Source organism: Mytilus californianus, unplaced genomic scaffold, assembly GCF_021869535.1.
Source record: "Mytilus californianus isolate M0D057914Y unplaced genomic scaffold, xbMytCali1.0.p SCAF_3, whole genome shotgun sequence".
In the NCBI taxonomy this organism is placed as follows: Eukaryota; Metazoa; Mollusca; class Bivalvia; order Mytilida; family Mytilidae; genus Mytilus; species Mytilus californianus.
The window spans coordinates 41,308,821-41,320,924 of NW_026262679.1; the positions used below are offsets into that span (position 1 = coordinate 41,308,821).

General features: G+C 33.5%; 1 protein-coding gene across 2 annotated transcripts in view; it reads right to left on the reverse strand.

Moving 5' to 3' along the window:
• Positions 1–5,938: 5,938 nt before the first annotated feature.
• Positions 5,939–12,104, reverse strand: part of LOC127734584 (integrator complex subunit 3-like) — a 46,091-nt gene continuing 39,925 nt past the window's right edge. For both annotated transcript variants that reach the window (XM_052244535.1, XM_052244534.1), the window contains exons 31-32: positions 8,951–9,134; positions 5,939–8,669 (exon numbers count right to left, since the gene is read on the reverse strand). In XM_052244535.1, the coding sequence (XP_052100495.1) occupies positions 8,601–8,669; positions 8,951–9,134 (253 nt within the window). In that variant the 3' untranslated portion in view covers positions 5,939–8,600. The remainder of the gene's footprint in view (positions 8,670–8,950; positions 9,135–12,104) is intronic.

Sequence of the window (12,104 nt, forward strand, 5' to 3'; positions counted from 1 at the left end):
GTTGAATATGAAAAATTGACGTCATTGTACTACAGTACTAAATTAAAGTAATCATGTCATTGTACTTCCGATAGGTGGTATATGGTACATAAATAAATATGGTGCTTGAACTTCATGGCAAAATGTAGGTCAATGTCACTTAGTTACTCACTAATGGATATTGAAACAATATGATACTACCAAAGGCTATCCAGATGGGAAGTAAAAATGCTATACCAAATATACATGTTACTTGTATAAATGTACCTTAACGCAAAACCTAAAATGAACACAGAAATACTGACGGACTCTCATTTTCAATGAATGGTTTGACTAGAGTGGATTCATTAGAACCATTTTACGCGGATTTCTCATGGCGTAATCGTCAATTATTTTATCATAATTGAGTTTAATGTCTCTGTGAACATAAAGAAGAAGCAGAGCATTTAGACGATCCTCCTTCATGGTGCTTCTCAAATCATTCTTGATCAACTTTAAAAGTGATGAGTTAGCTCTTTCGGTGGAGCTTGACGTGACGCTCGTCAAAGCAAGTAAGAATAGAACTTTCATGATGTTTGGAAATAAAGTCGAGCATGCCCTTACATCAGTTAAGGTTGATGTAATTGACTCTGGTTTGTCCGGTTGGTTTTCCCAAAACGACTTCCAGATTCTCATCTTTTGCCTGAATGTTTCTGGCGATATTCAATACAATATTAGCAGATTACGATAGTTTTTTTTTTGTTTTTTTTTTGGAAAAGGAGGGGGGCGTACGCCCATTACGCCCTCACCTGGACCCGCCCCTGAATTATGAGCCAGTCCATGCGAAAAGGTACAAAAAGTCCTTTTGATAAACTTTACAGGAAACGTTGTTAAAGATCGTTAAAATATTTTTGAAAAACGATTTTATCTGAAAAAATTTATATTAATGTAAACATTCATAAACTTGTCAAGTCTGTCCCGAATTTGTCAAATAAAACCGTTGCCCACTTTGATTGCACTGATATCTGTATTGTAAGCGAGAGACTTATCCCCACTGCTACCGTTGAAAAAAAGGGTAGGTTGGGGTGGTAATAGCTTAACGTAAAGTTTTAATCATGGTTCAACTTTATTCTAGTAGCTTTTATCAAGCCAAAGATAAATTTTATTCCAAACGGACGTTTCTTTTCAGTAAGGTTTATTGTCGAGCGGGAGAAGTCAAGAGATGACAATATTTCTATACTCAAGTCAACCCTTTGGGTTTGAACAAAAAAGGGGATAAGGGTAAATATTGACTAGACAACAACCCAACGACATAGAAAATCAAGACATTTAGAGTCAACATGTAGTCTTTTATAACAGAGAGATCCCTATACAGAATATCAAGCTCAAAACCGCTTCATGTATAAATAAAGTAATTTAATATTATCTATCGATAACGATATCCCAACAGGCAATGAAATGTTTTGTATGGTTGAAAAGTTTTACCATTTCATTTTCATACGACCGCAAAAAAATTTGCGGTCGTATATTGGTATGACGTTGGCGTCGTCGTCGTCGTCGTCGTCGTCGTCGTCGTCGTCCTCCGAAGACACATTGGTTTTCGCACAATAACTTTAGTTTAAGTGAATGGATCTCTATGAAATTTTACCATAAGGTTTTATACCACAAAAGGAAGGTTTGGATTGATTTTGGGGGTTATGGTACCAACAGTTAAGGAATTGGGGGCCAAAAATAAGCATTTTTGTAACTTCCAGACAATAACTTGTGTGTTAGTGTATGGATCTCTCTGACATTGTACCACAAGGTTCCACATCACAAAGGGAATGCTGGGATTGATTTTGGGGGTAATTGCCTCAAAAGTTTAGGAATTAGGGGCAAAAAAGGGGCAAAAAACAAGCATTTTTCTAGTTTCGTGACAATAACTTGTGTGTAAGTGTATGGATCTTTCTGAAATTGTACTACAAGGTTCCATATCACAAAGGGAAAGCTGGAATTGAGTTTTAGGGTAATTGCCCAAAACGTTTGGGAATAAGGGGCCAAAAAGGAGCTAAAAATAAGCATTTTTCTAGTTTCCAGACAATAACTTGTGTTCAAGTGTATGGATCTCTCTGAAATTGTACTGCAAGGTACCATACCACAAAGGAAAGCCTGGGATTGATTTTGGGGGTAATTGCCTCAAAATTTTAGGAATTAGGCGCCAAAAAGGGGCAAAAACAAGCATTTTTCTAGTTTCAGGACAATAACTTGTGTGTAAGTGTATAGATCTTTATGAAATTGTACTACAAGGTTCCATATCACAAAGGGAAAGCTGGGTTTGAGTTTGGGGGTAATTCCCCTAAACGTTTAGGAATTTGGGGCCGCTAAAGGCCAAAAAACAAGCACTTTTCTAGTTTCCAGACAACAACTTGTGTTCAAGTGTATGGATCTCTCTGAAATTGTACTGCAAGGTACCATAACACAAAGGGAATGCTGGGATTGAGTTAGGGGGTGATGAATCATAAGGAGGTTCAAAAAATTTGTGGGGGGGGTCCTTTTTTTTTTTCCTTTTTTTCCTTTTTTTTTCTTTAAAATTTTCCTTTTTAAGTTGGTTATTTCTGATTTATATATAAAATCAAATAATAATGATATGGTTTGAATAGGTAAATTTAAATTTTTTAAGTTTTTAGACCACATTCATTCTGTGTCAGAAACCTATGCTGTGTCAAATATTTAATCACAATCCAAATTCAGAGCTGTATCAAGCTTGAATGTTGTGTCCATACTTGCCCCAAATGTTCAGGGTTCGACCTCTGCGTCCAGCGGAGCATTTTATTTTATATCGATCAGTGGAAATCATAAAAGGTACATGTAATAAAAACTTTTTTTGTTTTTGCTCCTTAATGCCACTTGCTTAGCAGAGAAACCGCAAGTACAAATGTTGACGTCTTTGGTTTGACCCGGCCGGGGTTCGAACCAACGACCTCCCGCACTAGAAGCAAAAACACTATCACGAGAAATCCGAAGCGGTCAGAAGAATACAATATCATACCAAAAAGCTAAAGTGCAATAAACAACTGTAGGATATTAATTTTATCCCATAGAAGATAAATTCTCCTATAGGATAATAAAAATCCCATAGGATTTAAATATCCTGTAGGATATTACAAATATCCTATGGGATTATGACTTTATCCTATAGGATTTCTGAAAATCCTGTAGGAATCATATGGGAGAAAATAATATCCTACAGGATTTTGTCACTGTTTTCACTCCAGTTGCCGAACCAGCCAAGCCACACCAAAAAAAAAATTGTATTGTTTTACCTATCCCCAGAGGTACATTATTGCCAAATTTGATGATTCTACCGTTAAAAAAAGTGTGGTTCCAATTTGCACTCATGAGAAGTGCAAATTAATCCAAGAACATGTTTATGGGTTTATACGACTATGGTATGCGGTATGGGGTTTGCTCATTGTTGAATGCCGTACTATGACCTATAGTTTGTTAACTTCTACTTCATTTGGTCTCCGGTGTAGAGTTGTCTCATTAGCAATCATATCACATCTTCGAATTTTTATATGCCGGTAGTCTCCAAAGTATGTTGCTAGTGATGAATTTTTAATGACAGAAATAGCATCTCTTTCTCGATAAAGCATAAGCAACAGGAGAGGCTTCGCTCCATGGAACCTCCTACAAGGGCCCAAATCCCCTGGCCGAGGTTTAGGCGTACACTTAAAAATGGGCTATCTGCGCCACTGATATATATTAACATAAGAAAAAGAAAACAAAAGTAATGAAAATCAACATCTAATGAAGTTTTAACATTGGGTGACATATTGTTGAGCCTTCAAGAATTATTTTGTGAATCTCTTAGTTTTCAATATATAGTCTTGTACAATAAGAAAGTTGTTTTTATTGTCCATATCTGTAATGTTCGGATCACCATAAAGTAACGTATCTATGTTAAGTGTACCGACTAAATTAACAAAACTGTCTTAATCTTAATACACCTGGCCTGTCTAAGAATATCACATATATCTTTGTCTTCCTTAGCACTTGGTTTGTGATTAGTATACTATAACGTTTGTTATACTACACAGAAATCGTAATATTTTTAGAATTGTCCAAATATTATCTTCATTTGTGTGAATACACCAACAAAATGATAAATATATCGCCGCGAAATCGGCTTTAAAAGATAGAAAGCTAAAACAAAATTATCTGCAAAAAATAGTTTGGTTATAGAAAAGGGTAAAAAGAATCATTTAAAAGCCCTTTGACGTTGTCGCAGACATGGAAATGAATTCTGATATAAAGGGCGAAGGACTTTAATTTAGAATTGGATGCTTTTTTTAATAATGTTATTGGGGGTGTAAAAGCGTTGACCAAAACAAATTTTTGTATGAAGCGTTTCATATTAAAAATGCAATTCTTATAATTACATCTGTATAGCGTTGTTATCGTAATCGGATTGATATAAAAATAAGAAGTCAAGATGTGGTATGATTGCCAATGAGACAACACTTCACAAGAGACCAAAACAGAAATTAGGATGTTTTGATTTGTTATTTTTGTTTTGTTTGGCCATCCAGTCGTGGTAAGTGAGTGATTGGTTTGATACGATTACCAGCTATTCCGTGTGTTTTCATCTATGGCTGTTTGGGGATGTTGACTACCTGGTGTTGTAGTTTCAATCAGTTGTTGGTGTACCTCTTTTTCATTTTTTTCATTGTTATTGTTTTTTTTATAGTAAGAGGTTCCCAATATATGTGTGGTCACTTGAAACTACAGGAACTATAATGTAGTTTTATTTATCTTGGTTGCCAAAATTAGTACTTTGGATGAAAATCACCCTCTACTGGTCAATAAGTGACATTTGTTGTTGAAATGCACATCTGGTGAAGTAGAATTTGGTACTGTTAATATTACTGTAACTGGTCCAAAAAAATAGTTACCCTTCCGGGGCACCTGAGATCACCCCTAGTTTTTGGTTGGGTTCCTGTTGCTCAGTCTTTGGTTTTCAATGTTGTGTTTTGTGTACTATTGTTTGTCTGTTGGACTTTTTCTTTTCAAGCCAGGCGTCGTCAGTTTATTTTTGACTTATGAGTTTGAATGTCCCTTTGGTATCTTTCGCCTCTATTTTGCTTTATAAATGAATAATGATACAAACTATAAATATTTTGTCATAATGCTATACAGTCAATGCAATGTTGTTCAACATAATTTACGAAATTTAATCGAGTAGAATAATTAATGAGGTGCGTACAATTTTCTACTAATTTTGTTTTTTCTCATGGAGCCATATGTAGTTTTTTTTGTCATGTAAATTTCTCACTTATTATGAGTAATAGGATAAATATATTTGTTATATTGGATCCTTGCAAGGTCTACATGTTCTTCAATTAAGGTTTACCTGACCTTGACCTCATTTCATCAATCAGTGATATAAGACACCATGTCCCCCTTTCACTATCCTATGTCCATGTTGAGTAAACCATGATTTTGATGTCAAAATTTTAACTTGGCATGTAATTTTAAAAGTTCAAATTATACAGAGCATGTGTACTAAGTTTCAAGTTGATGTGCCCAAAACTTCATGGTTTAACCACCTTTACCTGATAATGCACTTATTTCCCACGATCACATTTCTATGTCCAGCAAACGTGTAATTGGGATCAAAACCCCTAAGATTAAAAGTTGATGTAACCACACCTTCATGGTAAAGTATTTAACCTAATAAGGGACTAACTAATGGATGGACAAACAGAGGGATGGATGCAGACAAAAAACATAATACCTCCAACCTCCTATTGTAGGTGGGCCATAAAAGTAGCATAACTACAACCAAGCAAATAAAGACCAAAACAACACAAGGCATATTATCATGGTCGACAATAATGCCAAGGAAAAATGTTTTTTCTATGATCAAGTAAATAACAATATAAACACCTTTATCCTTAAAGGAACTGCTCATAACTTGTAAAAATAACAACTCATAAAATAAGGTATGAAAAATTTTATGTAACAATTATGACATGAATGTATAAACAAATGGACATGATAAAAATATATCAAATATTTAAACAGTATAGAAACCAGACATGTCACACTCATTCTACTGAACTGTAAGTAAGAAACATGAACAGACACCTAAAATTCATGCAAAAGGTGATTCATGGGTTGAGACCCTACACATTTTTATTTTTGATATTTTGTACTGAATGCAAATTAATATTAAAATTACATTACCCATAATTTCTACTTTTACCCATGGTCATGGGAAATATAAACTATATAAAATGCACTATGAAAAGTCCGAAAGGAGAGATAACTAAAAAATCTACAGTAAATTACATTGTATATATCAAGTAAATTTTCTCTCATGATCAGACAGTAATAATTATTCATTTAATGATGTACTCCAACAAGTTAGTAAAATATCAAAATTAAAAATGTGTTCCCTTTTTAGTGTGAATCACATTTTTCATAAATTGCATGATTTAAACATGGCATGCTACTTAATATGTGACAGGTAGCTTTTAAAGTACATGTTTTTTTTTTTTTTTTCATAAAGTCAGATCTGAATTCAAAAGCCTTATCTAAGTATTTCAATCTTTAGAATCTAAGATTACACCTTTGTTTCTACTAGTTGTGAGACAGCAATACAATATAAAAAGTACAATTTTTGATAGTGGCTGCTTTTCTGCGTACTTTAAGTTACTGATGAAGCTAGAGGATCCAAGAAGACTGGACCCCTCACCATGACTACTATGGTTAAAAAGAAAATATAACAAAGTAACAAATGGCTTAAAGAGGGTCTCCCTTCATCAACCCTGTAAAGTTCAAAACTTTTTACCTCATATTTTCAGAGAAGATTTTTGAAAATGATCAATTCTTGATCAAAGATTGTTTCTCGTGGCCTTGTTTTTCATCCACTCAGAACCAAATGAGGATATTGTGTATAGGTCTTTCTATACATCATTCCCACCAATTAGCATAAAAGAAATAGATGAAAATGTGAAAAGTAAATGGACTGCAAAGACGCCAAGTAATGGCAGTAAGACTGATGCCAAGGGATGGCAATAACTCACACCAAGGCCAGGTGAGCTAAAAGGTTTTCTATAAAGTGTTGTCAAAAAGCTTTCCTTAGTGTTGACTTTAAAAGGGAACATACAGTAGACAAGATTTTTACAACAGAGACATAGCAGTACACAACAATTGAAGGGAATATTCCAAAAGACACATCACTTTAACAGTTGAAAGAAAAGAGAACCCTGCTGACATTGTGATGTAAATGTTACTATAGTGATTTAATGTGTTACAAAATGATTCTTACATTCTTTTATAATTCATACTGACGTCGGAACAATTACTCATATCCCTTATCACACATTCTTTCAATCTGATGAAACACAACTAACATTCAAATGAATGGTTTAATTATATATTGTCTTTCCCGGCAATTTAATTTTATCTTTTACTTTCAATACAAACATTACAAATCCTTATACACCTGTCTATATCAATTGTATTCATTTGCACCCAAGAAACAAATAGTTACGTAAGTCTTATCAAAGCATTTTTACCTGCTGGTTACAAAACAAAATTGTAACATACAATCTCTTTTAATCTCATAAAATTCAAATGTACTCTTTATGTGAGAAAAAAATACGAGGGGTGTTTGAATTAAAATGTTCCTATAAAATGTTACAGCAACTGTTTTACAGGAAATAAACAGTAAAGAAAAATGTTATCACAATTGAGGCTATATTTATTTAAAATAAAGCCTAGATTATCTGCAAGACATTTCAAATAAAGTAACATGGCTAAAAGCAGCATTAATTTTCATAACCAATCTAACTGCCGAATTTTAGGCTTTATGAGAGTTTCCATATCAATTGGAAAGAAACAGGTCTATCTTAAAATTCAGCTGTACTCAGATAATAACAATATCTGAAATCTTTTATTTTCTAACCACTAATAGATGTACAAGGCTAAATATATATATATGCCCTTGCCATTTATATCCAGTAAAAAACAAATAGAAAAATTGTGGGACTTTGGTGGAATAATAAAATCCTGTCTTGGATGCTGTAAAGCAGTTTAATTTACATTTTTGTTTAAATTTTGTGATTTCTTTCACAAGGTTATATTTTTGCATTCTTCTTATCGTGATTCTAATATTCCTTAGAGATCAAATTTACGGGACGGGAAATTTTCACGTTTTAATTTGAAATGCAAAATATGCAAAAATAAACTCCCCAAAAAAAATTTCTCACTGTCAGTAATCATATATAGCAGTGCCAGATCCACGCCATTGTTTCTTGAAGCTCTGTTAAAAGTTCTTAGTCATTCATCTATGGTATTGTACTTATTATCATATATAATGTTGCTTCTTTGTTTACATGGCTCCATCCTTATACTCAAGTTGAAAATACATATAACTAAATGACAGCAAAAACAGACTTTCTATGCTGCAATGTTTAAAAAGTTTCTTCACATTTTGTTTGCACCACTTAACAAAAACAACAAAATAAGACAGATTCTAGACATCTTTTTAAGAAATTTCTCTTAATGTTCGTAAATCTGCAGAACTAATATGATTTTAAAGTATCCTCTGTAGTAAAATTCATAATTAAACAGACAAAGTTTTGACATTTTGTTCAGTCACTGTCGTCATCTACTGGTAAAGCCTTCTTTCTTTTCTTCGGTTTTGGTTTTATTTCTTCCTCCTGCAAAAAAATTACAAAAATCAATTACTCTTCCTTGTGGGCACAATCAGATAACTGTAAATATATAAACAAACTTTTTACAAGAAAATTGCAATTGAACTTAAACTAACTCACATGCAACATAGGATTTGAATATGGTTGATGGAATCTACAATATATAGTGTTGCTAATTAATATTTACTTCTATCATTTTGTAACATTTTTTTTTTATGCAAGCAACTTCTCCTTTCAACTAAAATATACCCAGCTAAAAGAGATTTGGTAATGATGTGAATACTTACAGAACTACTCTCAGTCTCACTACCACTGCTTTCCTGGACTTTCTTGGACTTTGACCTTGGCGGTCGAATGTCTAGTCCCATAGCTGCACTAGCACTAGCTGCCTTTCTAACAGGAAGACCCCTGAGCACTCGCGTGCTCTTTATATCATCAATGTCTTCAGCTAAAGCCAGAAGATCACTAAATCTGTAATGTAACACATGCATTAATTTGTGAATGCAACAAGATGCATACTCTTCACTGCTTTAGGTTTAGATCTTTTTTTATAAACTATTTTATGTTTAATAATGAAAATACTAGGCACATATCTATCATAAAATATTCCCTCCTTCATGGAATTAAATATCTTTAGAAAATTATATAAATGTAAGAAACATATTTGAATAAGAAAAGAAGGAATATGGGTTGGATTTACAAAATACAATCTCAGAAAACGCTAGAAAAAAACTGATGTATCATAGGAACAGTGATTGTATTGCTGTTCCTTATCTAAACTGTTACTACAAGGTCCTAAATGGTGACATAAAGATATTTAACATCATAGGAAGTCATCCCCTAGTGTTCATTTGAGGGGTACTCTTATATGTTTATCTATCATTAACTGTTATATATCTCAAGAGCCTGTGTCGCTCACCTGTATTTACTGATGCTTTGGAAATCATGTAAAATAAGGTTAAAATCATAATTAATAGTATGAGTTATTAGATATTATAATGATATCTAAGATAATAACAAAAAACCCAAAATTTTTGTAAAATTACTAACTCAGGGGCAGCAACCCAACAACGGGTTGTCGGATTCGTCTGAAAATTTCAGGGCAGATAAATCTAAATCTGATGAACATTTTTGCCACCTGTCAGATTTGCTCTAAATGCTTTAGTTTCAGAGATATAAACCAAAAACTGCATTTTACCCCTATGTTCTATTTTTAACCAAGTCGGCCATGATGGTTGGAAGGCGGGGTCATCAGACAAATTTTTAAAACTAGATACCCTAATAATGATTATGGCCAAGTATGGTTAAATTTGTCTCAGTAGTTTCAGAGAAGAAGATTATTGTAAAAGATTACAAAAATTTACAAAAAATTGTTAAAAATTGACTATTAAGGGCAATAACTCCTAAAGGGGTAGACTGACAATTTTGGTCATGACAACTTATTTGTAGATCTTACTTTGCTGAACATTATTGCTGTTTACAGTTCATCTCTATCTATAATAATATTCAAGATAATAACCAATAAAATGCTCCGCAGGGCGCAGCTTGATACGACCGCAGAGGTCGAACCCTGAACAGTTGGGGCAAGTATGGACACAACATTCAAGCCTGATACAGCTTTGCATTTGGATTGTGATTAAATATTTGACACAGCATAGGTTTCTGACACAGAATGAATGTGGTCTAAGAACTTAAAAATATTAAATTGGACATTCACCTATTATGGTCCAATATCCAAAATCTAAATACATGGTTGTCAATGAACCCACAGAATTCAATTTTTGATGAAATCAAACAAAGTTTAATTTTGGACCCTTTTGACCTCAATGTGGACAAAGTTGATAACGGGGCCCAAAAATCAAAAATCTAAATACATGGTTAGATTCAGTATATCAAAGAACCCCTATATATTCAATTTTTGTTGAAATCAAACAAAGTTTAATTTTGGACCCCAACTTGGACCAACTTGAAAACTGGGCCCATAATCAAAAATCTAAATACATGTTTAGATTCGGCATATCAAAGAACCCTAAGAATTCAATTTTTGTTAAAATCAAACTAAGTTTAATTTTGGACCCTTTGGACCTTAATGTAGACCAATTTGAAAACGGAACCAAAAATTAAGAATCTAAATACACGGTTAGATTCAGCATATCAAAGAACCCCAATACTTCAATTTTTGATGAAATCAAACAAAGTTTAATTTTGGACCCTTTGGACCTCAATGTTGACCAATTTAAAAACAGGGCCCAAAAATATTAAAACTAAATACACGGTTAGATTCAGCATATTAAAGAACCCCAAGAACTCAAGAATAAAACCCCATTGAAATTGGTCAAGAAATAAGCAATTTATACGAAGTATCTTCTTTTGCACAATACTGTGCAATTAAATATTTCTTGCTATTGCGCAATACTGTACAATTGACAATTTCTTGCTATTGCGCAATATTGTGCTATTGGATATTTCTTGCTATTGCGCAATACTGTGCATATGAAGATTTCTTGCTATTGCGCAATACTGTGCAATTGAAGATTTCTTGCTATTGTGCAATACTGTGCAATTGAAAATTTCTTGCTATTGCACAATACTTATTATATAATAATTTACACATCCTGTTTGGTGTGTATCTCCTACCATATCATTATTATTTGCTTTTAAATATAAATCAGAAATAACCAACTTAAAATGGAAAATTTTAAAAGAAAAAAAAAAAGGAAAAAAAGAAAAATCCCCCCCCAAATTTTTTGAACCCCCTTATGATTCATCACCCCTAAACTCAATCCCAGCCTTCCCTTTGTGGTATGGTACCTTGCAGTACAATTTCAGAGAGATCCATACACTTGAACACAAGTTATTGTCTGGAAACTAGAAAAATGTGTTTTTTGGCCCCTTTTTTGGCCCCCAATTCCTAAACGTTTCGGCAATTACCCCCAAACTCAATTCCAGCTTTCCCTTTGTGATATGGAACCTTGTAGTACAATTTCAGAAAGATCCATACACTTACACACAAGTTATTGTCATGAAACTAGAAAAATGCTTGTTTTTTGCCCCTTTTTTGGCCCCTAATTCCTAAAATTTTGAGGCAATTACCCCCAAAATCAATCCCAGCATTCCTTTTGAGATATGGAACCTTGTGGTACAATGTCAGAGATATCCATACACTAACACACAAGTTATGTCTGGAAGTTACAAAAATGCTTATTTTTGGCCCCTTTTTGGCCCCTAATTCCTTTACTGTTGGTACCATAACCCCCCAAAATCAATCCCAACCTTCCTTTTGTGGTATTGAACCTTGTGGTAAAATTTCATAGAGATCCATTCACTTAAACTAAAGTTAGAGTGCGAAAACCAATGTGTCTTCGGACGACAACAACGACGACGACGCCAACGTCATACCAATATACGACCACAAAAATTTGTTTGCGGTCGTATAAAAAC